The sequence below is a fragment of the Orycteropus afer genome, unplaced genomic scaffold (genome assembly GCF_000298275.1).
Source record: "Orycteropus afer afer isolate SDZICR_OR568_19922 unplaced genomic scaffold, OryAfe1.0 scaffold00162, whole genome shotgun sequence".
Lineage (NCBI taxonomy): Eukaryota > Metazoa > Chordata > Mammalia > Tubulidentata > Orycteropodidae > Orycteropus > Orycteropus afer.
This window is the reverse complement of record NW_006921749.1, coordinates 2605281-2631196: the sequence shown is the minus strand read 5'-3', so window position 1 is coordinate 2631196 and position 25916 is coordinate 2605281. Positions and strand designations below refer to the sequence as shown.

The 25916-nt window shown below is 37.2% G+C and overlaps 1 protein-coding gene across 1 annotated transcript in view; it reads right to left on the bottom strand.

Moving 5' to 3' along the window:
- The window catches only part of SPATA5 (spermatogenesis associated 5), a 594939-nt gene that overhangs the window by 453396 nt on the left and 115627 nt on the right, over positions 1-25916 (bottom strand). Inside the window, exon 10 of the mRNA XM_042781734.1 lies at positions 20506-20660. Coding sequence (XP_042637668.1) covers positions 20506-20660 — 155 coding nt within the window. The remainder of the gene's footprint in view (positions 1-20505; positions 20661-25916) is intronic.

The window sequence follows — 25916 nt, the reverse complement described above, 5'->3', positions numbered from 1 at the left end:
GATGACACTTAACAACAACAACAACAACATCCCTTCCCAGGTTCTAGCTTTCAGGTTTTTCTCTCATCCCTGTTCCTGGTTCCAATATTTTTCCTTCTCGTGGTTAACCCCGTTCCTTGTTTTTCTTTCTGCATTTTTTTCCCATTATTTTTCTTCATTATTCTCCTATTCTAACTTTTTTCTCTTAATGCCCTCTCCCTATATATTGCAGGGTTTTCTTTCCTTTTTACTTTTTTTTGGTTATTATTCCTTTGTCATTAGACATTCTGTTTTTTGTACACTTGCTTTTACTTTTTTAAGGGATATTCAATTCTTATTTTAGTCTAACGGTGTGGGAGACAGCAACAATGCCCATACATCACAACTACACCCATACCTCCTGCAGCTTCACTTACTGAGTGAGCCACCACTTCCTTCTCTACCAACTAACTGGCCAATCATAAACAACCAGCAAAAAACACTTGACTCACCCTTAGCTCCTCTGCACAATTAACAGAGATCTAAATACAACAATGTCACAATGTCTCGGAGACAACAGACCATACAGTTGACACAAAGAAGCAAGATAAAGTGAGAGAAACAAGGGAGCAAGATACAGACCCAGAACACATTCCTGAGAAAGAAGCAGCATTGGAACTCCTTGGTAAGGAATTCAAAAGAATTTTATTTATGTATCTTCAAAGGATTGAGAGACAGATCAAGGAAAACACTGACAAAATTAAGAAAAACACAGACAAAGCCCTAGAACACGTTTGGAAGAAAACACAAGAACAAAATGACAAAATAAATGAAAAATTAGAAATGATTCAAAATCTACAGATAGAAATCCAGAAGGATAATAGTAAATTGTCAGAATTAGATAACACATTGAAAGGGCAAAGGAGTAGAACTGAATCATTGGAACAGAATTAATGCAACTGAAGACAAACACTTGAATACTTCTTTGGAAAGGAATGAATCAGAAAAAATAACAAAACAAAATGAAGAAAGCATAAGGTTCATGTGGGATACCATCAAAAGGAATAATCTATGTGTCACTGGAATTCCAGATCAGGAAGAGATAAATAAACTACTGAAAAATTCTCCAAGATCTGTTGGAAGAGAACTTCCCTGATATGATGAAAGATGAGAATATATCCATTCAGGAAATCCAACAAACTCCAAACAGGATACACACCAAAAGAAAATCACCAAGACTTACCATCATCAAACTCATCAAAACCAAAGACAAAGAATCCTGAAAGCAGCATGGGAAAAACAAAGAGTTACTTACAAAGTACAACCAATGAGAATAAATTCTGATTTCTCAGCAGAAACCATGCAAGCGAGAAGGCAATGGTATGATATATATAAAACCCTGAAAGAGAAAAATTTCCAACCAAGAATTACATACCTGGCAAAACTGTCCCTCAAATATGATGGTGAAATTAGGAGATTTCCAGATAAGTAGAAACTAAGAAAATGTGTTAAAATCAGACCAACCTTACAAAGGATACTAAAGGGAATACTTTAAACAGAGAACCAACAATAGCAAAAAAAAAAAAATTAATACACAAAATGACATAACCCAGAAAACAAAGCTATGGACATATCCAAAGTAAAACAAGCTTACAAAATTGTAAACAGGGAACCAGAGACATCAACTGGCAAATGAGGTCAACTACAAACCAAAAAGAGGGAAAATACTGTGTAGCTACAGAACTTCTAGATGGTGAAGAAGTCAAGAGACTTGCAAGACAGAACGGATTTTTCTAAACTCGGGGGGAAATTATACATCACAGGGTAACCTCAAAGAAAAATGATAAACCTTCACATCACAATAAAAAAGAGGACAAGCACAAACATTTAGCAAAAACTAAAACAATAGCAACTAAGGAAATTATAACACGATTCATAAATATAATAAGTTCAGAACAGAAAATTATATGGAACAAAGAAACCAGGAACACAATGAAAAAACATGTAACAAAATGAAGCAACAAATTATTAGTTGTCGATAATTACACTGAATGTTAATGGATTAAATACACCACTCAAGAGACAGAGAGCTGCAGACTGGATAAGAAAACAAAACCCATCAATATGTGGTCTACAAGAGACACACCTTACAGACAAAGACAAACAGAGACTAAAAATCAAAGGTTGGAAAAAAATATATCAAACAAATGGCAACCAAAAAAGCACAGGAGTGCCAATATTAATTTCTGATCAAATTGCTTTAAGATAAAAAAAATGCCATATGACACAAGGAAGGACATTACATAATGATTAAGGGATCAATTGAACAAGAAGATATAACCATAATAAATAATTATGGACCCAATGAAAGAGCCGAAAAGCACATAAGTCAGATTTTAAAAGAGTTGAAAAGACAAATACATAACTCGACAGTCATAGTAGGAGACTTCAATACACCACTTTCAATGAAAGACAGAACAACTGGCAAGAAACTGCAACAAGGGGACAAAGAGCTAAATAATACAATCCACCAACTTCACCTTATAGACATCTATAGAGCACTTCATCCAACAACAGAACAATATAGATTCTTTTCCAGTGGACAAGGAATATTTTCCATGATAGATCATATGTTAGGCAATAATGTAAGGCTTAATCAATTTAAAAACACTGAAATACTGGAAAGCATCTTCTCAAATCACAATACTATCAAATTAGAAATCAACAATTGGAAGATTAATGGAAAAAGAGCAAACACATGGAAACTGAACAATACCCTTTAAGAAAGACTGGCTAAGAGAAAAAATAATAAATGAAATTCAAAAATTCCTTGAATCAAACAAAAACAAAAACACAACATATCAAAATCTTTGGGACACAGGAAAAGCAGGTTCAGAGGCCAATTTATAACAATAAATGCACACATGAAAAAAGAAAGAGCCAAAATCAACACATTAAACCAACATGTCCAACAATTAGAAACAGAACAGCAAGAAAAGCCTACGGTCACCAAAAGAAAGGAAATAATAAAAGATTTGAGCAGAAATCAATAAAACAAAATAGGGAGACAACAGAAACAATCAGCAACACTAGAAGTTGGTATTTTGAAAAGATTAATGAAACTGACAAATCACTGGCAAATTTAACAAAGGAAAAGAGGGAGAGAATACAAATAAAATGAGTAAGAAACAAAATGGGTGACATCACAACAGAACCAACTGAAATAAAAAGGATAATATCAGATACTATGAAGAACCTCACTCCAACAAATTTGAAAGTCTGGAAGAAATGGACAGATTTCTAGAAACATACCTCTTACTGAAACTAACATGTGGAAAAGTTGAAGAGACCTATGACAAATGAAGAAACTGAACAGGTCATAAAAAAATTACCAACAAAAAAAAAGCCCTGGCCTGAGTGTGTCACCAGAGAATTCTACCAAACACTCAGAGAAGAACCAACACCAGTCCTACTCAAACTATTCCAAAACATAGAAAAGGATGGAATCCTCCCTAATTCATTTTATGAAGCAAGCATAACCATGATACCAAAACAGGCAAAGACATCACTCTAAAGGAAAAACTACAGACCAATATTCCTCATGAATACAGATGCAAAAATCTTCAACAAAATCCTAGCCAATAGACTCCAACAACATATCAAGAAAATCATTCATTATGACCAAGTGGGGTTCATATCAGGTATGCAAGGATGGTTCAACATTAGAAAAACAATCAGCCGTCATCCACCACATAAATAAAATAAAGGAAAAGAACCACATGATCAGATCAATTAAGGTAGAAAAGGCATTCGATAAAATCCAACACACATTCCTGATCAAAACTCTCAGCAAAATAGGAATAGAAGGGACATTCCTCAAAATAGGAACAAAAGGAATAAAGAGCATCTATACAAAACCAATACTATAGTGCCTAAGCCATTTGACTGCTAACCAGAAGGCTGGCAGTTCCAACCCACCAGCCACTCCTCGGAAGGAAGGCTGGGCGATCTACTTCTGTAGTGATGCTGCCTCGGAAACCCAAGGAAGGGTCGCTATAAGTCAGGTTTGATTTGACAGCATTGAGTTTGGTTTCTTGGTTTATGCAAAACCAACAGCCAATGTTATTATCAATGGAGAGAGACTGAAACCATTCCACTTGTGAAAAGGAAAGAGACAAGGATGCCCTCTATCACCACTTCTATTCAACACTGTACTGGAAGTCCTAGCCAGGGCTGTAAAGCAAGAAAGGGAAATCAAAGGCATCCAAATTGGTAAGGATGAAGTCAAACTATTCCTATTTGCTGATGATATAATCCTATACCTAGAAAATCCAAGAGATTCACTCAAAAATCTACTAGAACTAATTGAGAGATTTAGCATCGTTGCAGGATACAAGATCAACATCTAAAAATCAGTTGGATTCCTCTACACAAGCAAAGAGATTTCTAAAAATGATATAAGGAAATCAATACCATTTACAATACCTACCAAAAAATTAAATACTTGGGAATAAATCTTACCAGGGACACGAAAGACCTGTACAAAGAAAACTATGAAAGACTACTTCAAGAAACCCTAAGAGAGCTACATAAATGGAAGAACATACCATGCTCATGGATAGGATGATTAACATTGTGAAAATGTCAATTCTACCCAAAGCAATCAATATATTCAATATAATCCCAAACCAGAGCCCATCAACATTCTTTAAGCATATGGAAAAACCAATTACTAACTTTATATGGAAAGGAAAGAGACCTCGGATAAGCAAAGCACTGTTGAAGAAGAACAAAGTAAGAGGTCTCACAATGCCGAATCTAAAAACCTCCTATACAGCCATAGTAGTCAAAACTGCCTGGTATTGGTTTAATGACAGATACATAGACCAATGGAATAGGATTGAGAACCCAGAAATAGATCCATCGACCTATGGTCAGCTGACTTTTGACAAATGGCCAAAATCCATTACATGGGGTAGAGAATGTTTGTTTAATAAATGGTGCTGGCAAAACTTGAGATCCTTTTGCAGAAAAATGAAACAAGATCTGTACCTCACACCATACACAAAAACTAACTTTAGATGGATCAAAGATTTAAATGTGAAACCTTAAACTATAAAGTTCCTCAGGGAAAATCTAGGGGCTAATTTAGGGGCCCTAATATAAGGAACTCTGGTAGCATAGTGGCTAAGTCACTTGCCTGCTAACCAGACGGCTGGCGGTTCAAACCCACCAGCCACTCCTCGGAAGGAAGGTTGGGCAATCCTACTTCCATAGTGATACTGCCTCGAAAACCCAAGGAGGGGTCGCTATGAGTCAGGGCCGACTCGATGGCACATAACAACAACAACAACAACGAATATATGGCATGGGAGCTCGGGTGCCGTAGTGCCTAAGGTATTTGACTGCTAACCTAAAGGCTGGTGATTCAAACTCACCAGTCACTCCTTAAGTTTGGGCAATGTACTTCCATAGTGATAGGACCTCAGACACCGAAGGACAGGTGGTTATGACTGGATCAACTCGATGACAGTGCATTGTTTGTTGTTTAATATACAGCATATATAGACTATCAAGCATAACCCAAAATGCACAAAAAGCAGAAGAGAAATTAGATGACTGGGACCTTCTAAAAATTAAATTTTTATGTTCTTCCAAAGACTTCTCCAAAAGAGTCAAAAGAGACTCTACTGATTGGGAAAAATACTGGGCAATGACATATCTGACAATAGAACGATCTCTAGAATTTTTAGAAAACTCCAACAGATCAATAACAAAAAGACAAATAATCCAATTTACAAATGGGCAGAAAACATGAATAGGTGGCCAACAAACATATGAAGAAAGGCTCATGATCATTAGCCATTACAGGCATGCAAATCAAAACAACAATGAAATACCATCTTGCCCCAGCACTGGTAGCAAAGCTCAACAAGACAGAAAATAACAAATGCTGGCGAGGATACAGAGAGATTAGGACTCTCATACACTGCTGGAGGGATTGTAAAATGGTACAACCACTGTGGAAAGCAATATGGCAATTCCTTAAAAAGCTGGAATTAGAAATACCATTTGACCCAGCCATTCCATTACTAGGTATATATCCTAGAGAAGTGAGAGCCAGGACAAGAACAGACATATGCACACCCAAGTTCACTGCAGCACTGTTTACAATAGCCAAAAGATGGAAACAACCTAGGTGTCCATCAACTGAAGAATGGATAACCAGCCCAAAATGCACAAACAGCAGAAGAGAAACTAGATGAATGGGACCTTCTAAAAATTAAATTTTTACGTGCTTCCAAAGACTTTTCCAAAAGAGTCAAAAGAGAACATACAGATTGGGAAAAAATATTTGGCAATGGCATATCTGACCAGGGACTGATCTCCAGAATTTACAGAAAACTCCAACACCTTAATAACAAAAAGACAAATAATCAAATTAAAAAATTGGCAGAAGACATGAATAGACACCTCACCAAAGAGGATATTCAGGCCACCAATAAACATATGAACAAATGCTCATGACCATTAGCCATTACAGAGATGCAAATCAAAACAACAAGATACCTTCTTCCCCCAATTCTAGTAGCAAAGTTCAACAAGACAGAAAATAACAAATGCTAACAAGGATGTGGAGAGATTGGGACTCTCATACACTGCTGGTGAGACTGTAAAATGGTACAACCATTGTGGAAAACAACATGGCAATTCCTTAAAAAGTTGGAATTAGAAATACCATTTGACCCAGCCATTCCATTGTTGTTGTTGTTGTTGTTGTTGTTATGTGCCATCCAGTTCAACCCAACTCATAGTGACCACTCCTTGAGTTTTCAAGGCAGTATCACCATGGAAGTATATTGCTCAACCTTCCTTTCGAGGAGTGGGTTTGAATCACCAGCCTTCTGATTACCAGTCAAGTGCCTTGGGCACTATGCTACCAGAGCTCCTAGCCATTCCATTACTAGGCATATGTCTGTTCCAGTTACCTAGTGCAGCTCTGACAAGAATATACCACAAATGGGATGGCTTGAACAAACAGGAGTTTATTCTTACAATTTGGAGGCTATAGGTCCAAGTGGAAGTGCCAGGCTCTAGGGGCTGGGTGAAAGCCCCTCAACCTTGGGGCCCATCTCTGCCTCCTGCTCCTGTCCCACTGCAGCTAGAAGCGTTTCTTCACTCAGACAGCTGCTGGCTGCTGAGGCTGAAAAACTCAAGGTTGACAAGTAAAAAGTCACAGTCCGGATGTTATCAAACCACACGGCAAGCCATTAATTCAAGTCCATTGTAAATCCCAAGGTCAGCAGAGCATGGCAATCTGATGAACAAAGACACAGCTACATGCAAGGTCCAATTGTGCCATAAGCTAGAGACCATTCCCAAGGCTTCTCCCTATATAAAGGAAGCAGACCACATCCCAAAGGCAGCTACTTAGTTGCTTGTGGTAGATCCCACCATGGCGTTGATTGCCAATCTCATCATGGGGAATAACTACCACCAGCTGCCCAGACACTCAACCAGGCCCAGCCAAGTTGACACACAATACAACCACCACAATATCCTAAAGAAGTGAGAGCCATGACAAGAACAGATATGTGCACACCCATGTTCATTGCAGCACTATTTACAATAGCCAAAAGATGGAAACAACCTAGGTGTCCATCAACTGAGGAATGGATAACCAAACTATGGTACATGCACACAATGGAATACTATGCAACCCTAAAGAATAACTTAGAATCTGCAAAACACCGCATAACATGGATTAACTTGGAGGACACTATGCTGAGTGAAATAAGTTAATCACAGAAGGATAAATATTGTATTAGTCTCTTATTGTAAACTGTCAAGGAAAGGTTTATCTATGGAAGGAAATTTTCTTTGTTGGTTAGCAGGGGAAGGAGGGGAGGGGAGGGAACACTGTTAGATAGGTAGAGGTAAGTACTGATTTTGTTGAAGAGAAGGGCAATGTACCAAATGTGAAGTGATCAACATGGTGGCATTGAGAAAGAGGAAGACATAGAGAGGTACATGGGAGGCACAGGTAACAAAAATGAACCCTTTTGCACATACAGTACTGCATTGTCAGTGAAGGCAAACATGGGTATACGGGTGGATAGATGGGTGGACAGGTTCAACTATTAGGTGTGTCTATGAAGCGGGGAGTATGCTCAAGACCAAGTATAGAGTTGGCAGACAGTGGTTATACAAGTGTATTTGTATGTTCTGTAAGGATTCCCAGGTGTATAGTAGAGCTGACAAGGGACAAGGCTGTAGTCACTTCTTGGTCACAGCCAGCTACCCAGAGGGCGCTTGTAGTTGAACCTGTAGGCTCGGGACCATAGTCACAGGGAACATCAAGCTCAATTGGCGTAACATAGTACATGAAACATTGTTCCACCTCCTACTTTGGCAAGTAGGGGCTGGGACCTTAAAAGATTGCAAGTACCCATCTAAAGGCAATGATGGGTCTCTCTTCATTCAGAGCAAAGAAGAAAGGAAAAAACCAAAGATTCATGGAAACAATTAGTCCAAGTGACTGGTACACCATGCAAACCTCAGCCTATATGACTATGAGACCAGAAGATCTGGCTGGTGCCCGGCTACTTCTGTCAACCACTTGGAATGGGTCTATGTAGGAGATCTTTGATAGAGAATGAGAACAATGTGGAACAAAACTCAAAATCATTAAAAAAAAAAAAACAGACCAGGTGTGTTGGTCTGACAAGAGCCTGGTGGAACCACTGAGACTCTGGCCCCTAGCTGCCCCTCAGGTCTGGAATTGAATCCACACCTGTGGCTACCATCCAAACAAAAGACAGGCATATGAGGTGAACATTTACAATAGGCAGATACACTCTTTGGAGAGAACAATCATGGGAGAAAGAAGGGCTATTTATGCACAGAAGAGACAGCTCAGGGGGCAGGAATGCATGGAGGTATGGACACAGGGAAGAGTACTATGGGGAGGAACTGGGAGGGGAGTTGCTGCATTGTAGTAAATTGTAGTCAGTGTCATAAGACAAAGTGTATGTGAACTGCTGTATGGAAAGTGAATTTGCTCTGTAAACTTTCACCCAAATCACAATAAAATAAATAAATAAAAAGAATGGATAACCAAACTATGATACATACACAAAACGGAATACTATGTAACCTTAAAGAATAATGTAGAATCTGCAAAACACCACATAATGGGGATGAACTTGGAGGACATTATGTTGAGTGAAATAAGTCAATCACAAAAGGACAAATATTGTATTAGTCTGTTATTATAAAATGTCAAGGAAAGGTTTATATATGGAAGGAAATTTTCTTTGTTGGTTACCAGGGCTGGGAGGGGAAGGGAGGGAACACTATTAGATAGGTAGAGACAAGTATTGATCTGGGTGAAAAGAAGTACAATGTAACAAATATGAGTGATCAACATGGTGGCACTGAGGAAGAAGAAGGCATTGAGAAGTACGTGGGAGGTACAGACAATAAAGATGAACTCTTCTGCACATACAGTACTGCGTTGTCAGTGAAGGCAAACATGGCTAGATGGGTGGGCAGATGGGTGGACAGGCTGAACTATTAGCTATGTTGATGCAGGGGGGAGTGTGCCCAAGACCATGTATAGGGTTGGCAGACAATGTTTTTACAAGTATATTTGTATGTTCTGTAAGAATTCCCAGGTATATAGTAGAGCTGACAAGGGACAAGGTTGTAGTCACTTCACGGGCCCACCCAGCTATCCAGAGGGAGCAACTAGTTAAACCTGTGGGCTTGGAACCATAGCTGCAAGGGATATCAAGCTCCACTGGCATAACATACTACACAAAACATTGTTCACCTCTTACTTTGGCAAGTAGCGACTGGGATCTTAAAAGCTTACAAGCAGCCATCTACATACAATGATGGGTCTCTCTTTGTACAGAGCAAAGAAGAATGAAGAAAACCAAAGATTCACGGAAACAATTAGTCCACCTGACTGGTACGCCATGCAATCCACAGCCTATACGACTATGAGACCAGAAGAAATAGATGGTGCCCAGCTACCAATGTCAACCTTTCAGAGGGAAATCTATGTAGGAGATCCTGGATAGAGTGGGAGAACAATGTGGAACAAAACTAAAAATTATCTGAAAAATAAGGGACCAGTTTTGCTGGTCTGATAGAGCCTGGTGGAACCTCTTAAGACTATGGACCCTAGGTGCCCTTCAGGTCTGGAATTGAACCCACACCTGTGGCTTCCAGCCAAACAAAAGACAGGCATATGAGTTGAACATTTACCTGAAGTATATATACCCTTTGGAGAGAACAATCATGGGAGAATAGAAGGGCTGTGTATGCACAGGGACACAGCACAGGGGGCAGGAGTGCATGGAGGGAAGGACACAGGGAAGAGGTAACTATGGGGAAGAAGTGGGAGAGGGACTGTTGCTTATGGTAAATTGTAGTCAATGTCATGAGACAATGTGTATGTGAGTTGCTGCATGGAAAGTGACTTTGCTCTGTAAACTTTCACAGAAAGCACAATGAAAAAAGAAAACAAGAACATATACAAAAAAGATACACAAATGGCAATAAGCAAAGATGAAGAGCTGAGGTGTGGGAGAGTATGTGGGAGACGATAGCTAAAGGGTATGGAATTTCTTTTTGGGATGATGAAAATATTCTAAAATTCATCATGGTGATGGTTGTACAATTGGGAATATACTAAAAACCACAGAACTATACACTTTTAATAGGTGACTGTATGTATGAAAATTATATTTCAATAAAGCTGTTACAGAAAATAAAAAAAGTGTATGGAAAGGTAGAAGAACTATTTCTGAAAAAGAACAATTATGAAAGAAAATGCCTGGTAATACTCATTCAGCCATTCTGCAAACATTTATTTAGTTACTACTATTAGCCAAGCACTGTGGATACACAGATAAACAAAGCAAAATTATGACACTTAGGCATGTGTGTGTATTTTTTGTATACAGCTGGGGGAAGGAGGTATATATTTCATGGGTTCTTTTCTATCAAAGTGTTCAGAAAATAATTGCTTGGGCAGATAGGAAGACAGCATATTCCAAAATATGGAGTGGCTCAACAAAACTAAAGCACAATGTGAGAGCAAAGTGGAAAGGAGGCAGGAACCAGGTTAAGAATGCCAAACTGAAGAGTTTGGACTTCATCCCAGAGATCAATGAGTAGTTATGCTGATGGACTTTAAGCTCCATCAGTCATTTCTTTTGGAAAATCACTCTGTGAAGTATTGGGACGGATGGACTAAAGGGCAAGATTAGATGAGTATGGAATTACTCTATATTTGATGAAGAAATGTAGTACCTACAAGAGACACGCCTTAGAGACAAAGACAAAACCACACTAAAAATCAAAGGTTGGAAAAACATGTATAAAGCAAATGGCAATCAAAAAGAGTAAGAGTGGCAATATTAATTTCTGATAAAATTGACATAAAAACTAAAAATAAAATTTCTGATAAAATTTGTCTGATAAAAGACAAAAACCACTGTAAGAGGCAAGGAAGGACATTATCTAATAATTAAAGGATCAATTGAACAAGAGGACATAACCATAATAAATATCTATGCACCCAATGAAAGAACCCCAAAATACATAAATCAGACTTTTAACGGAATTGAAAAGACAAATAGATGACTCCACAGTAACAGTAGGAGATTTTAATATATCACTTTAATGAAGGACAGAACTGGAACGAAACTCAACAAAGATGCAGAAAAACTTAACAATGCAATCTACCAACTTGACCTTGCAGACATCATCTACAGAGCACTTTACCCAACAACAGCACAATTTACATTCTTTTCCAGTGCACATGGAACATTCTCTAGGACAGACCATATGTTAGGCCACAAAGCAAGTCTTAATAAACTTAAAAACACTGGGAAAAAAAGAAATGTGGTACCAGAAAAGAACTACATTAAGCCCCTACCAATGGAGCTCTGGTAGCATAGTGGCTAAGACACTTGCCTGCTAACCCACCAGCCACTCCTCTGAAGGAAGGTTGGGCAATCCTACTTCCGTAGTGATACTGCCTCGGAAACCCAAGGAGGGGTCGCTATGAGCCGGGTTTGACTCAACAGCACATAACAACAACAATGGATATCAGTCTTCAAGTGAATTATTTCCTTTACTCTAAATGTAAATATGTTCTTTCAGCAAACACTCATATAACAACCTCCACATTATTATAAATTCAAAAGAAGACACCCATCAGGAACTGTAAATTAAGAGTTTTTCCATTTAGTCTCTGAGAGGAATGGTGTTTTGTTTTAGCAAGGTCAATCAGAATCAGAGCTGAGAACAGGTATTGATGATCCTTCCACTAATTTTTGCTATCACTCTTATTTCTCCTCCTACAGAGGCCTAAGAAAAGTAAAGTATAAAAACAAAAGTAGAAAGAAAGAGTTAAACTTCTAAAACATTTAATATGGTTAAAACTACCATCTTGATTTTGGCATTGAGTATTTCCCGGTTAAAAGTAATCTACTTTTCCAAATGTGCTTTCCTGTTGAATTGTTATTACTTAAAACTATAAAATGCACAAGAGAATTTGGCAGAGAAGACTGGGATCTTGGGAGTGATAGAAGACACTTTTCTGTCTAGACAACAAAAAGTAAAATAAAAAGAAACTGAATTCAAAAGCCCAGCCAAGAACCAATATGAAATTAACACAATTTCCACAGGTTGTATTATCTATTACAAAAAAAGCAATCTTTTATTTAATAAAGCATCACAGAAACCCTCAACTCTTTGAGTCTATAAAAAATAAAATAATAGAATGCAGTACTGTTTGTTAAAAAATAGAAATTTTTTATATTTCTCTCTTTAAATCAGTAGTCTAACAAGGATTAGAAAAGACAAAACTCTGTTCAGTGTTTCTGACAAAGTAGAAAGGGTGAAAACATAAATAAGACTTTAATTTGGCAATATATAACACAATGCCTTCTGTTATCCTTGAATGAACAGTTTCCCAATTACTTCACTCTGTTATCTGGTAGTGTTCTTTCTCCTTCGTGAGTTGTTGGTTTACTGCCTGAAGCAACTGCTATAACTGTGTTACAGTCTGATTTAGACTTACAGAAACTGTCTCTTTTTCAGAAGACCATTCTGGGGAAATGTCGCTATTCTCAATAACAGTACTATCTCCACCAGCTTTTACTATTTTTGATTGGATAAGATCCAATGATTTTTGGGCCTTATGCAAGTCACCAGCTACCTTCTGTCTTTCACTTTGTTCAGTTCTAAGTTTCGTGAGTGTTTCGTTTAATTGTGCCTTCAACTCTCTGACTTCTGTTACATAAGTAGGTCATTCAATTTCTGCCTTCTCTAGTTCCATTTCCAAATGCTCTCATTCTCTTCTCAGATTTTCAATATCTTTATTTTCTTTTCTTAATCGCTCTAACTCTTGTTCTGAAGATGTGAATGACAACTGCATCTGTTTAACAGCCTTCTGTGATTCATCAACCTTAACTTTCCATTTATTTTCTTCTTGCTCTACACTTCTCTGTAGCTTCTGTAAAATTCCTTCTGTTTCTGCAAGGACAGACTTGTACTTTTCACATTCTAGTTGTAACAAGGTGTGCATTTCATCAGCTTCTTTCAACTTGTGCTCCAGAACCTTAACCTCCTCTGAACCTGAAGTTTCAGCCACACATTCTTCTGCCTTCTTTTCAAATCCACGTAACCATTCACTATAACTCAAATTAGAATGGACAGACACCTTCGGAAATAATTTTTTCAGAACTTCTTTAGCCTCCAACTCCACAGCTTCCAGATGTTGTTGTCTTTCATTGTTTTTCTTCCTCTGTTGCTCAACAGCATCCTTCAAAGAATCTAACTCACTCTGGAGACTAATTATTTCTCTGTCTCTCTTTGAAATTACTTTTAACAGTTCTAACAGAAACAATAGAAGACAGACATAGAATAATCCCTCACAGACATCCCAACACTATGGGAGAGAGATCCAATAGAACTACTACCTCAGGACCATAGTACTGGGATACACCAGACTCAATTGGCACAACAAAATAAATAAAAGCGTTGCTCCACATCCTACATTGTTGAGTAGCAACTAGGGTCTTAAAAGCTTTCAAGCAGCCATCTAAGATGCAGCTAATGGTCTCCAAGCGTTGGAAGTGAAGACGAACGCACAAAATTAAAAAAAAAAAAAAAAAAGATAAAACAAGGGCATTTAGAAACTATCAACCCTAGGACAGAATGCCCTCAAGCCCAGAAAAACCGGATGGTGCCCAGCTACCAATGCCAAACACTCAGGAAAGGATCAAATCTGGAGATCCTGGATAGAGTGGGCGGGAAAACATGGAACAAAATCCAAAAACTTAATAATGACCAGAATTACTGGTCAGATGAAATCTGATGAGACCCCCAATACTATGGCCCTGAAATACATTCGGTGCCTGGAATAAACTCACCCCCAGGGGCAGGCTCTCAGCGCAATAGTTAACAAGATGTACACACAGACCACTCAACCCAGGATGCTACACCCACACACTCAATGGTAATACATCCCTTAGAGCAATAGACTATGGGATGCCAGAGGACCAACATTCAAACATTCAAAATGCAGGACAAACAGGAGTGTATAATTATGAGGGGCACAGGGGGAAGGTTGCAGGGTAGTGAGGAGAGGAGACTGGGTTAGGGTTGGATATGGTGAATGAGGAATGAAACTACATGTACGTGTGATTTTGAATGTAAAACAAGCTCTTAAAATTTAAAAAAAAAAAAAAGAGGTTGGTCATCTGAGCAATATGTATGAAGCATCAGGATAAGTGACAAAACCATTAAGCATCAGGTGCTAACCTAAACACTGGCAGTTCTTACCCAGTGACCCCACAAGATAAAGGTCTTGCCATCTGCTCTCATAAAGATTACAGCCAAGAAGACCCTATGGAGCAGTTCTTCTCTGTCACATAGGGTCACTGTGAGTCAGAATCAACTTGATAGCCCCTAATAAGAATAACATCATTGAGGTACCTCTGTCTCAAGGACAAAAGAAGCCCCCAAGAACAATGGCTTAATTTTGATAATATGGCCAATAAAAACTCAAGGTTCATAGCTCTTCATATTAGTTCAAGAAGTTTAAAATCTAATTCTCAATTCCAGAAAAAGAAAATTGTTTATGAATCCAAATTCTCTCGAGTTTCATGTAGGGTTATGGAAAGAAAAGACTAATCGTCCAATTTAAGAAAGTAGTTTTTATTGAATTTTAACTTCCTCATCTGAAAAACAGTAGCTGGGTGGCAAGGGTACTGCTTAGATGATCTCTATGATTACTTTTAGCACTAGTATTTTGTAATTCTGTAGGCTAGTGTACAGAATTTAAGTTTACCCAAAGAATCTGGTCACTGTCCTTAAAAAAAAAAAAAAAAATAGAAATTTAAATAAATTCCTTCTAATTACCTGGAGAGCAGATTAAGAATGAAATATAATTATGGTCAAATAAACAATTCCATTCAAATCTCTGCACCAGAAATGCACTGTTAATGAGCATATCCTATGAATTCAACTGATTTATCATTCTAGCGTTAAATACTCATTGGAAAAGGTGCCAGATGAAAACATAGCAATAAAATTTAAATATATAATTAGTAATACAGCTTTCAGAGACTCTGGAGGCATAGTGCCTAAGGCATTTGACTGCTAACTAGAAGACTGGCAGTTAAAATTCACCAGCCACTCCTTGGAAGTTTTGTAGAGATACTGCCTCAGAAACCCAAGGAGGGGTCACTGTGACTCGGAACCGACTCATCAGCAGTGAGTTTAGTTTTTTTAATACAGTTTTCTATTATTACTTATATAATTAAGAAGTTTGGTATTAACTTTGTAAAATGTGGATAAATGAGGAATGTTTAGTTAACTAATGGTATTTGGTATACACTCAATCTGATGGCCAACTAATTCTAAGTTTAAGCTGCATCCAAGTTTATGAAGTGGTTTCAGCCACACAGCTACAGTCCTCAAGCTCTGGCTTCAATTCACTTTATAAAAGTTAAGTTTACATGAAAGTAAATGCCTATTTTTTCACTAGTTTTTATCTTATTCTGAAGCAAATGTTAAAATTCTGAAAACTAAAACCCAAAGGAAAGCACAAAAACATTATGAACTGAAAAACTGACTGCCGTTGAGTCAGATCTGACTCACAGTGACCCCTCCTTGGGTTTCCCAGGAGGTATCACTACAGAAGTAGATTGTCGAACCTTCCTTTCAAGGAATGGATGGTGGATTTGAACCACCAGGCTTCTGGTTATCAGTCATACGCCTTAGGCACTATGCCACCAGAGCTCCCCAAAAGCATTATAAAGATGTATTATTTTCTGAATAAGAAAGAACAACTTAAAATTCTACATAAAAGGAATCAGAAAAAGCTGAGGGAAGCATTTATAAGTATAACTTTATCACTGATAATGTTAAGGTCAGCATAAAATTACTTAAAGATAATATATAAATACAAACATTAAAAGCACTAATTTTTTTTTTTTTTGCTTTGTTTAATTAAAAAAAAAAAAAACTCACTGCCATTGAGTCGATTCCGACTCATAGCGACCCCTCTTTGGGTTTCTGAGCTGGTATGTCTTCGGAAGTAGATTGCCCAGTCTTCCTTCTGAGAAGTGACTGGTGGGTTTGAACCACCAGCCCTCTGGTTAGCAGGGTGGCGGAGTGCCTGTGGCATTTGACTGCTACCAGAAGGCTGGCGTTCAAACCCACCAGCCACTACTCGGAAGGAAGATTGAACAATCTACTTCCGTATACATACCGCCACCGAAACCCAAGGAGGGGTCGCTATGAGTTGGATTCAACTTGACGTCAGTGATTTTTGAGTTTTAAAAAAATAAGAATTTTTCATTACAGAGTAAGGAGGCAACATGCGTCTGTAGAAAACGTAAAGGATTACTCAGTATGCTTCCTGAGTAGACAGCTTAGCACAATCACAGGATTTTTATAAAATAAGATTTATAGATGGGGCAATCTACTTAGGTAGTGATACTGCCTCGGAAACCCAAGGAGGGGTCGCTATGAGTCGGGTCCGACTCCACGGCACATAACAACAACAACGTAGCTATACTTTATTTTCCTTTTTTAAAAAAATCTCTGTGGCTAAATTACTCATAATAAAGAAGATTTTTTCAGTCAGAAAAACTACCTTTAGTGGCAAGTAAATGGGAAAAGGATTACAGTGAAAATGAGATTTTGCTTAATCTTTTTATAATCTTATCATAGGGCTATAAATTAAACTTTTTTGGGAAAAAAAATTTGTCTAAGCTTTAAAATTTTCACATAATAATCCTACATCTAGGAATCATACATATAAAAACACAAATATCTTTATAATAATATTAAGGAAAGATAGGAAAAAAAATTTGAGAGTGGAAGGATAAAACAATTACAGGTTTATCCATCTAATAGTTTATTTATTATACAGTCATTAAAAAGATGTTTGCCAAGAAATTTAAAAAATTTTTACTACGTAATTAAAAATAAAGGTTTGAACCACGAGCCTTCTAGTTAGCAGTCAAATGCCTTAGACACTACGCCACCACAGCTCCTAAAGATTTACAGCCTTGGAAACCCAATGAGGGTCACTATGAATCAGAATCCAAGTGATGGCAGTTGAGTTTGGTTTTTTAAATATGCACACACAAAAAAATCTTGCTGGAACTATAACAAAATATTAATAATTCCCATCTCTGGATAAGAAAACTGAAATATTAAAGTGCATATCAGTATAGTCAAAGAATCTGAGGATTCCTGTAGTAAAGAAATACAGAATGTGATCATGATGCCAATTTGGGAAGTCCAAAAAAAGGAAACATTACATCTAAATAAAAGGCTGACATTTTTGGTCTCTGCAAATTAAAATTAATAATGCATTATATTTAATACTGAAAAGTAGATTAGAATTGGCAACATTTCCATCTTAATACATTTCTTTCACACTTAACTATAACGAGGCAAATATAATTAAGAAGTCTCAAACCGACACGTGAAATTTTTTGAAAAGATGTCAAATGCCCAATTTACTGTTAAAAAAAATGTTCACAATTAACTAGCCACTTGAGATAGGTTTTCTATAACAAAGTAAGTATTAAATCTTCACCAGAAATAATTTGGAGATGCTGCTATGTTTGCAAATGTAATAGCCAGCATTCAGAAAGGTGAAGTATAGGAATCCAATTATAGAAACATGACTCCTCAAAAAAATTTTTACAATCTGAAGGGAGCATGAAAAGCAATGTAAGAAAGTACTTTCACCAGTGCTAATCACTCCAGAGCTCATGAGTAACATCACAGTACACCATGGCCTTATGCCAAATAATAAAGTGCCAAATGGAAAATGGCACAAGTCCATGGATTGTAAATTCTGTATCAAAAGAAAATAAAAGGGTGGGGGGGACTTCCATTAGAGCAATTAAAAATGCAGTTGTAGTACCAGTTCCCATGATGAATGGTTTAGAAATTCCAAAAGTGGACAAACACTATTTAAACACACTGCCCCTTTCAACTACTTGAAGTTTAAATGCTTACTGTCTGTTCCTTTAGTTTCTAAACTTTTTAGACACTAAAGTGATTTGGGGGTTAGTGTAATTGGTTTACAACCATGGTCACTCAAAATTTTCACATGTGGCATTTGATGGTTAGGCACCTGACTGACCCATGATATTATAGAAAATAACACAGATAAACACTGCAAATAAGTACATTCATACCAATGCACCCAAAGTTTAGACCATAAACTACTTCATGAGTTTCTATTAACACATCAATGATTCATTATTCCATAATTCCATCTCTCAAATTATTTGCACTAAATTGGCATGTTCTGCTTCAAACCTTATGAAAAACCCTAAACTTAAGATAGAAGTTCAATAGTCAATTTGAAAATGTTTCAAACAGAATTCAAAACCACATTAAGTGGCCTAAACCAGCAGCATGTTACTGGGGATGGTCCTATCTCTAGGGCACTCTTTTGCAGTGTAAATTTGCAGAACAACTATGTTCTGTTAAAAAGCTCAGAAATATCTGTACCACTTAGCTTTTGCTAACATCTCAAAATTTAGTAGTTTAAAGCAACAGATAATTATTATTTCTCACAATTTTGAAGGATAACTCAGTAGTTATTCTGGTATGGGCCAACTTAAATTGGGATGGGATGGTCTAGCAAAGCATCACACACATTTTCACCAAAATACAACTAGATAGACAATCTTCTTACAATCAAGCCAAGCCTAATAATACATATCCTACCTGAACAGACTACAGGTCACATTGCCAATGCTTTGTTTTAATGTTTATCATCTAGAAATATTAATGTATACAAAGGAAACTATTAAGGCAAGTTTGTTTTTTTGTTTTTCCCCCTGAGCTTTATTTAAGCACGTATCAGTGCTCACTTGGATCATGGGGGATAAAAAGATAATCTATGTATTAAGAGATAGCTTCCACTGTCTTTGTGGTGATTTAACTAAGAATTCTGCAAAGACTGTTAAAGATGAGATGTATGCAGAAGAGTCCAAAAACGCAGTAGACATCATTGGTTTATAACTAGAAGATTTTTTCTTGTTCTTAAATTACCCTAGTTGATATTTTCTTGTAAAATTAAACATACAATTAGTATAACGAATGAGCAATTACACTCTTAGGCATTTATCTCAGAGAAGCGAAAATGTATATTTACTCAATAACATGTACAAAAATGTTCATAGCAACTTTATTCATATAGCCCAAAACTAGAAACAGAACAGATATCCTTCAACAGGTGAAAGGTTAAAAAAACTGTGATACACAAATACCATGGAATACTACTCAGCAACACAAAAGAACAATCTATTGATTCATATAACATTTTGGATCAATCACTAGGGAATTAAGTTGACTGAAATTAGTTAATACCAAGAGGTTACATACTGTATGATTCCACTGATATAACACTTTTTGAAATGACATTCTTAGATACAGGGTAGGAACAAGATGGGGTTGTGGTAATAAAAGAACAACAAAACAGATCTTTATCAAAGTGTTCACTGTCTTGACTATGGTAATGAATACACAAACTTACATATGTGAGAAAATTTTATAGAACTAAATACACCCTCCCCCCAAAAAAACAACTTACTATTGAGTTAATTCCAACTCATAGCAAACCCATATGGTACGAGCAGAAGTGCATTCCATAGGGTATTAAAGGCTGTGACCTTTCCAGAAGCAGAATATCAGTCCTTTTTTCCAAGGTACCTTAGGGTGGACTTAAAGTGCCAACCATTTGGTTAGCAGTAGAGTGCTTAACCATTTGCACCACTAGGGGACTTTAAAATACATACATAAATTTGAGTAAGATTGGTGGATTGTTATCAATGTCAATATTTTTCTAAGATGCAAATCTGCAACCATCTCAATAAAACCAGTTACAAAATTTTTTAAAAAGTTTAGCCTTGGAAGGAAGTCTCCTTGGAGCCTCAGTTTCATTTGGAGTTTAATTCAAACACTGTGGCTAGTATGACTTACATTTGGGACATCAATTGCCACCTCCCTCATGGCACTAGGCCTGATGTCATGCATTCCCTTCAAGAAATCATTCAGAGTAATCTTCACCAGTCCAGCCACCTTGCTGTCAGGGAAGTTAGGCTGTTTCTTCAAGACTCTCCGCAGAGCACAGAGACCTACAAAGATAAAAACAACATAAGATGTATCTTTTACCCATAAAAACAAACCGAACCAATAAAAACAATAATAAAAATCACAAACTCCATGCATATTACAGCAGTAAAGAATCTGTGTGTTTGTGATGGTGGCAGGAGAAGAAAGCAGGGGAAGATAAACGCCAAAGTCCTACAAGCATGAAAAAGAATTTACCAAATCATCATTAAATAAACATAAATGTTTATTATAAGCTATTTGATTGGGGGATTTATTTTGAAAGAGTAAAATATTAAAATAATAACATGCTTTTTGCCCGTGCCCTTTTTGTTAATACATTCAAACCAGAGTTAAAATTTTGTATGGCACTGCCAGGACATCTGAAAGGAAGTATTTAGCTGGCAGTTGAAAATGTGATTCTGGAACTCAACAGAGAAAAAATCAAAATTCAGAGTATGTGCACACACATGAGATCTGGTATTAGAAGAGTGGAAGAGATCTACAAGTGGAGATTCTAGGAACTGACAGAACAGCTATTGAGATGTTTCAACAAATGATGCAACACTGGAAATGCTCACTCATTTATGCCAAGAAATTTGGAAGGTAACCTGGCCAACCAACTGGAAGAGATCCGTATTTGTGCCCATTCCAGAGAAAGATGATCCAACAAAATGTAGAAGTTATCAAACTGTATCATTAATATCATATACAAGTAAAATTATGCTGAAAATATTTCAAAAACGGTTGTACCAGTGCAAGGAACTTCCAGAAACTCAAGTCAGATTCAGAAGAGAATGTGGAGTGAGGGATATCATTGCTGATATCAGATGAATCTTGGTTGAAAGAAAAGAAAACCAGACGGATGTTTACTGTGGTTTATTGACTATGCAAAGGCATTCAACTGTGTGAATTATAACAAATTATGGATAACACTGAGAAGAATGGAAATTCCAGAACACGTAATCGTGCTCATGCAGAGTCTATACACAGACCAAGAGGTAGTTGTTTCAAGATGCAATTGTTCGAACAGAATAAGGGGATACTGCATGGTTTAAACCCACCAGCCACTCCTCGGAAGGAAGGTTGGGCAATCCTACTTCCGTAGTGATACTGCCTCGGAAACCCAAGGAGGGGTCGCTATGAGTCGGGTTTGACTCGACGGCACATAACAACAACAAGAAGCATGGTTTAAAATCAGGAAAGGTGTGTGTCAGGGCTGTATTCTTTCACCATACTTATTCATTCTATATGCTGCACAAATAATCCAAAGAACTGGAATTAGAAAACCCAAAGGGAGCAACATGCTCAGCATTTCTCAAGTAGAAAGAACTGAAGAAAAAAATTCAAGCCTCAAGTTACAATACTGAAAGATTCTATGGGTAAAATATTGAATGATGATCAAAAGATGATGGAAAGATGCTAAAGCAGCATGGATGCAGCATCTTCTGACCTCCTCTAACTCGACAAAAGGAAGACAGAATCACCATCAGCAGCCCAAGGCCTGTTCTTATGAGGCCAGACATGCAACCACCCACCAGCCCTTTCACCAACCTTAACACCAACTGTCACTCTTACAGCACCCACCACCTCTCTGCTGCATTCAATAATCCGCTGCTGTGGCCACACAGAACTAACAGATTATGGAGTTTATTAGGAAACCAACAGGCTACAATTCAAGTTCAGGAACACACTCAGTCTCTCTCCATCAGCAGTCTCTCTCCACCAGCAGTCTGTCTCAGTCTCTCTCTCAGCAGCACATCTCTCTCAGCAGTGCATCTCTCTAAGTTGGCAGTCAGAGAGATTCCTTCTGCCTCTAGGAGGGCTCATTTTTAGCTTGGCAGAGTGGCAAAACTAACCAACCCCAACATCAGAGTTCTACATACCTGACAGAGAACAAACTTTCCCAGAAGATTACTTCCTGCTACTCCAACAGAAAGACTCCGAGTGGATGACTTTAACAATCAGAGTTTAAATTGCATGGTCCCACCCAGTAATCCAGTGGGAGTTACAAAGACTATGGCTAGAAAAGCCATACCGTGTAATTCACTACACCGCAAAGGAATACACAGGGTCACTGTACAAAAAAGAATTGGTTGATGTGCACATATTTCAGGAGGTAGCATATGATAAAGAACTAATAGTATTGAAGGAAATCATCAATATCATTAATATCACACATAAGTAAAATTTTGCTGAAGATAACTCAAAAACAATTGCAGCACTTTATTGACAGGGAAGTTCCAGAAACGCAAGCTGGATTCAGAAGAGGACATGGAATGAAGGATATCACTGCTGATATCAGAGGCATCTTGGCTAAAAGCAAAGAATACCAGAAAGACGTTTACTTGTGTTTTATTGACTAAGCAAAAACATTCGATTGTGTAGATCATAACGAATTATGGATAACATTGAGAAGAATGAGAATTCCAGAACACTTAATTGTGCTGATAAGGGACATGTATATAGATCAGAAACCTATCATTGAAACAGAACGAGGGGATACTGCATGGTTTAAAATTAGGAAGGGAATGTGTCAGGGTTGCATCCTTTCACCATACTTATTCAATTTGTATACTGAGCAAATTATCCAACAAGTCAGACTATATGAAGAAGAACACGACATCAGGACTGGAGGAAGACTCATTAAGAACCTGTGATATGTGGATGACACAGCTTTCTTTACTGAAAGTGAAGATAACTTGAAGCACTTATTGATGATGATTAAAAACTAGTCTGGAGTATAGATCATACCTCAACATAAAGAAAACAAAAATCTTTACAACTAGACCAATAAGCAGTATCAAAATAAAATAGAGAAAAGGTTGAAGATGTCAAAGTTTTCATATTACTTGCTTCCGCAATCAACAGCAATTGAAGCAGCAGTCAACAAATCAGATGTCATATTTCACTGGGCAAATCAGCTGCAAAAGACCTCTTTAAAGTACTGAAGAGCAAAGATGTCTCTTTGAAGACTAAGGTGTGGCTAACTCAAGCCATGGTATTTTCAATAGCTTCACATGCATGTAAACGCTGGATAGTGAATAAGGAAGATCAAATAAGAGTTGATGCTTCTGAGTTGTGGTGTTGGCAAAGCATATTGAAAGTACCAAAGATTACCAGAAGAATGAAAAAGTCTGTCCTGGAAGAAGTGCAGCCAAAATGTTCCTTACCAAGAATGGCCAGACTTCGTCTCACCTACTTTGATCATGTTGTCAGAAGGGACCATTCCCTAGAGAAGGATATCATGCTTGGTAAAGTAGAGGGTCAGAAAAAAAGGGGAAGGCCCTCAACAAGATGGCCTGAAACAGTGGCTACAACAATGTGCTCAGTTATAGAAAGTATTGTGAGGCTAGTGCAGGATGAGGAAGTGTTTAAATCTATTATATACAGGGTTGCTATTAATAGGAGCCAACTTGATGGCACCTAACAACAATAACACTGAAATAAGGGAAGTGGATTAATAATTTTCCTGCCACATTTATTATATTGGGCAAGCATGAAATTTGACGATAAAAGAGGCCAATTATTTTCATTTGAGGAAGGCATTTGGAAAGGGCAGGCAACATCCAGTTTTAAAAAGCATACACATCCACTTCTCACTTGGTTCCAGGGGCAAAGTCATTATGTGAAAACTGGCATTATGTGAAAACAGAGGATGACTACTTCACTACTTATTTGCTAAACTACATCACTGCTTAACTGTCAACACACTGAGAATCACGGCCCACCCAACTGTACCCATAACCGTAACTATCACAGCCAGAATTACTCTTGCCTCACACCTCGGCATTCATTACCACCATATGTAGCTTATTAATAGTCGGATAGTAGATATTTTTACTACTGTTGTAAATGTGAAATGTTGGATAACGAGAGAGTCAGTAAGTGAGGAATTAGTGAACAATATTATACTATACATGTGTATTTATGAAACAAAAAAAACACTACAGTTTCTAATAAAAAATACAGATTTTAAAGCTGGGCAAAATTTCCACACCCATGAAAAAATAGTAGTAGTTCACATAAGGAGAGAGAGAAGTCATCAAAACAAAGAAACTTGGAGTTTTTGAAAATTTGTGTGTTTAAAACACTAAGCTTTCAGTTAGTAACCAAACACTTTAACCACTGCACCATCAGGGCTCCTTATAAATACTAAAATACAAAGATTGATTCTGTGATAACACAACACAACACATCCAAATAATAAACATATAGCTACCAATGATGCAGCTATTTCTAAAAATATTTTTGAGATATCTTTTTAAACTGATTTTTAAGTTAGATTATAACTCATATATAGAAAATTAGTCTTCAGACCTTGAGAATCTCTTTTAAAAAATTTTATTTATCTAAAAACATTAGCTTATTTGATTACCCACATTAGTTTCTAGACAGAAATACAAAAGTCAATTGACTATTTCTAAAACTTACAATTTCCATTATAAGTCATAATTACATCATATTGTAAGTTATAATTATATTATTATACTGTAATCTTTTCACATTAATAAGGCCCACTATTGACCATAGGAGCTCTGGTGGCATTGTGCCTAAGGCATTTGACTGCTAACCAGAAGGCTGGCGGTTCAAACCCACCAGCCACTCCTCGGAAGGAAGACTGGGCAATCCACTTCCATAGAGATACTGCCTCGGAAACCCAAGGAGTGGTCGCTATGAGTCAGAACTGACTCTATGGCAGTATGTTTGGTTTTTTCCTTTTATCGAGCATATTCAATCAAGGGCTGAAAAATAAAGATTTTAAGTAAAGGTACTCATATCACGTAAAGACAGCAGATCAAACACTATTTGATTCCCCCCAAAATTCCACTAACAGTAAAAGAATTTTTTTTAAAAAGCACAAACCCCCCTATAAAGCTATTATTGTATTAAAAATTCAGGGTACAGACAACGGTTTATAATAATGAATGGGCACTATTTTGCTATGGTCATCAAAACATTATTATTATTATTACTGTGTTACTGTGTTAAAGATGTTTTAGTGTATCTGGAAGTGTTTCTTTAATGTTATTTAACGCATAAAAAGGAACATTACAGACTAAATACTAAGAAAAAATTTGACTAATTTACATTAGGTACAAACCATACCTAACTGTTCTGACTTATGTACAAATTTCACTAAAAGACAGACTTAGGAAAGAACTTGTTCATAATCCAGACTGTATTTTATTATAACATAACATGTATTTTATTATGACATGATAATACCCACCAGCCACTCCTCGGAAGGAAGGTTGGGCAATCCTACTTCCGTAGTGATA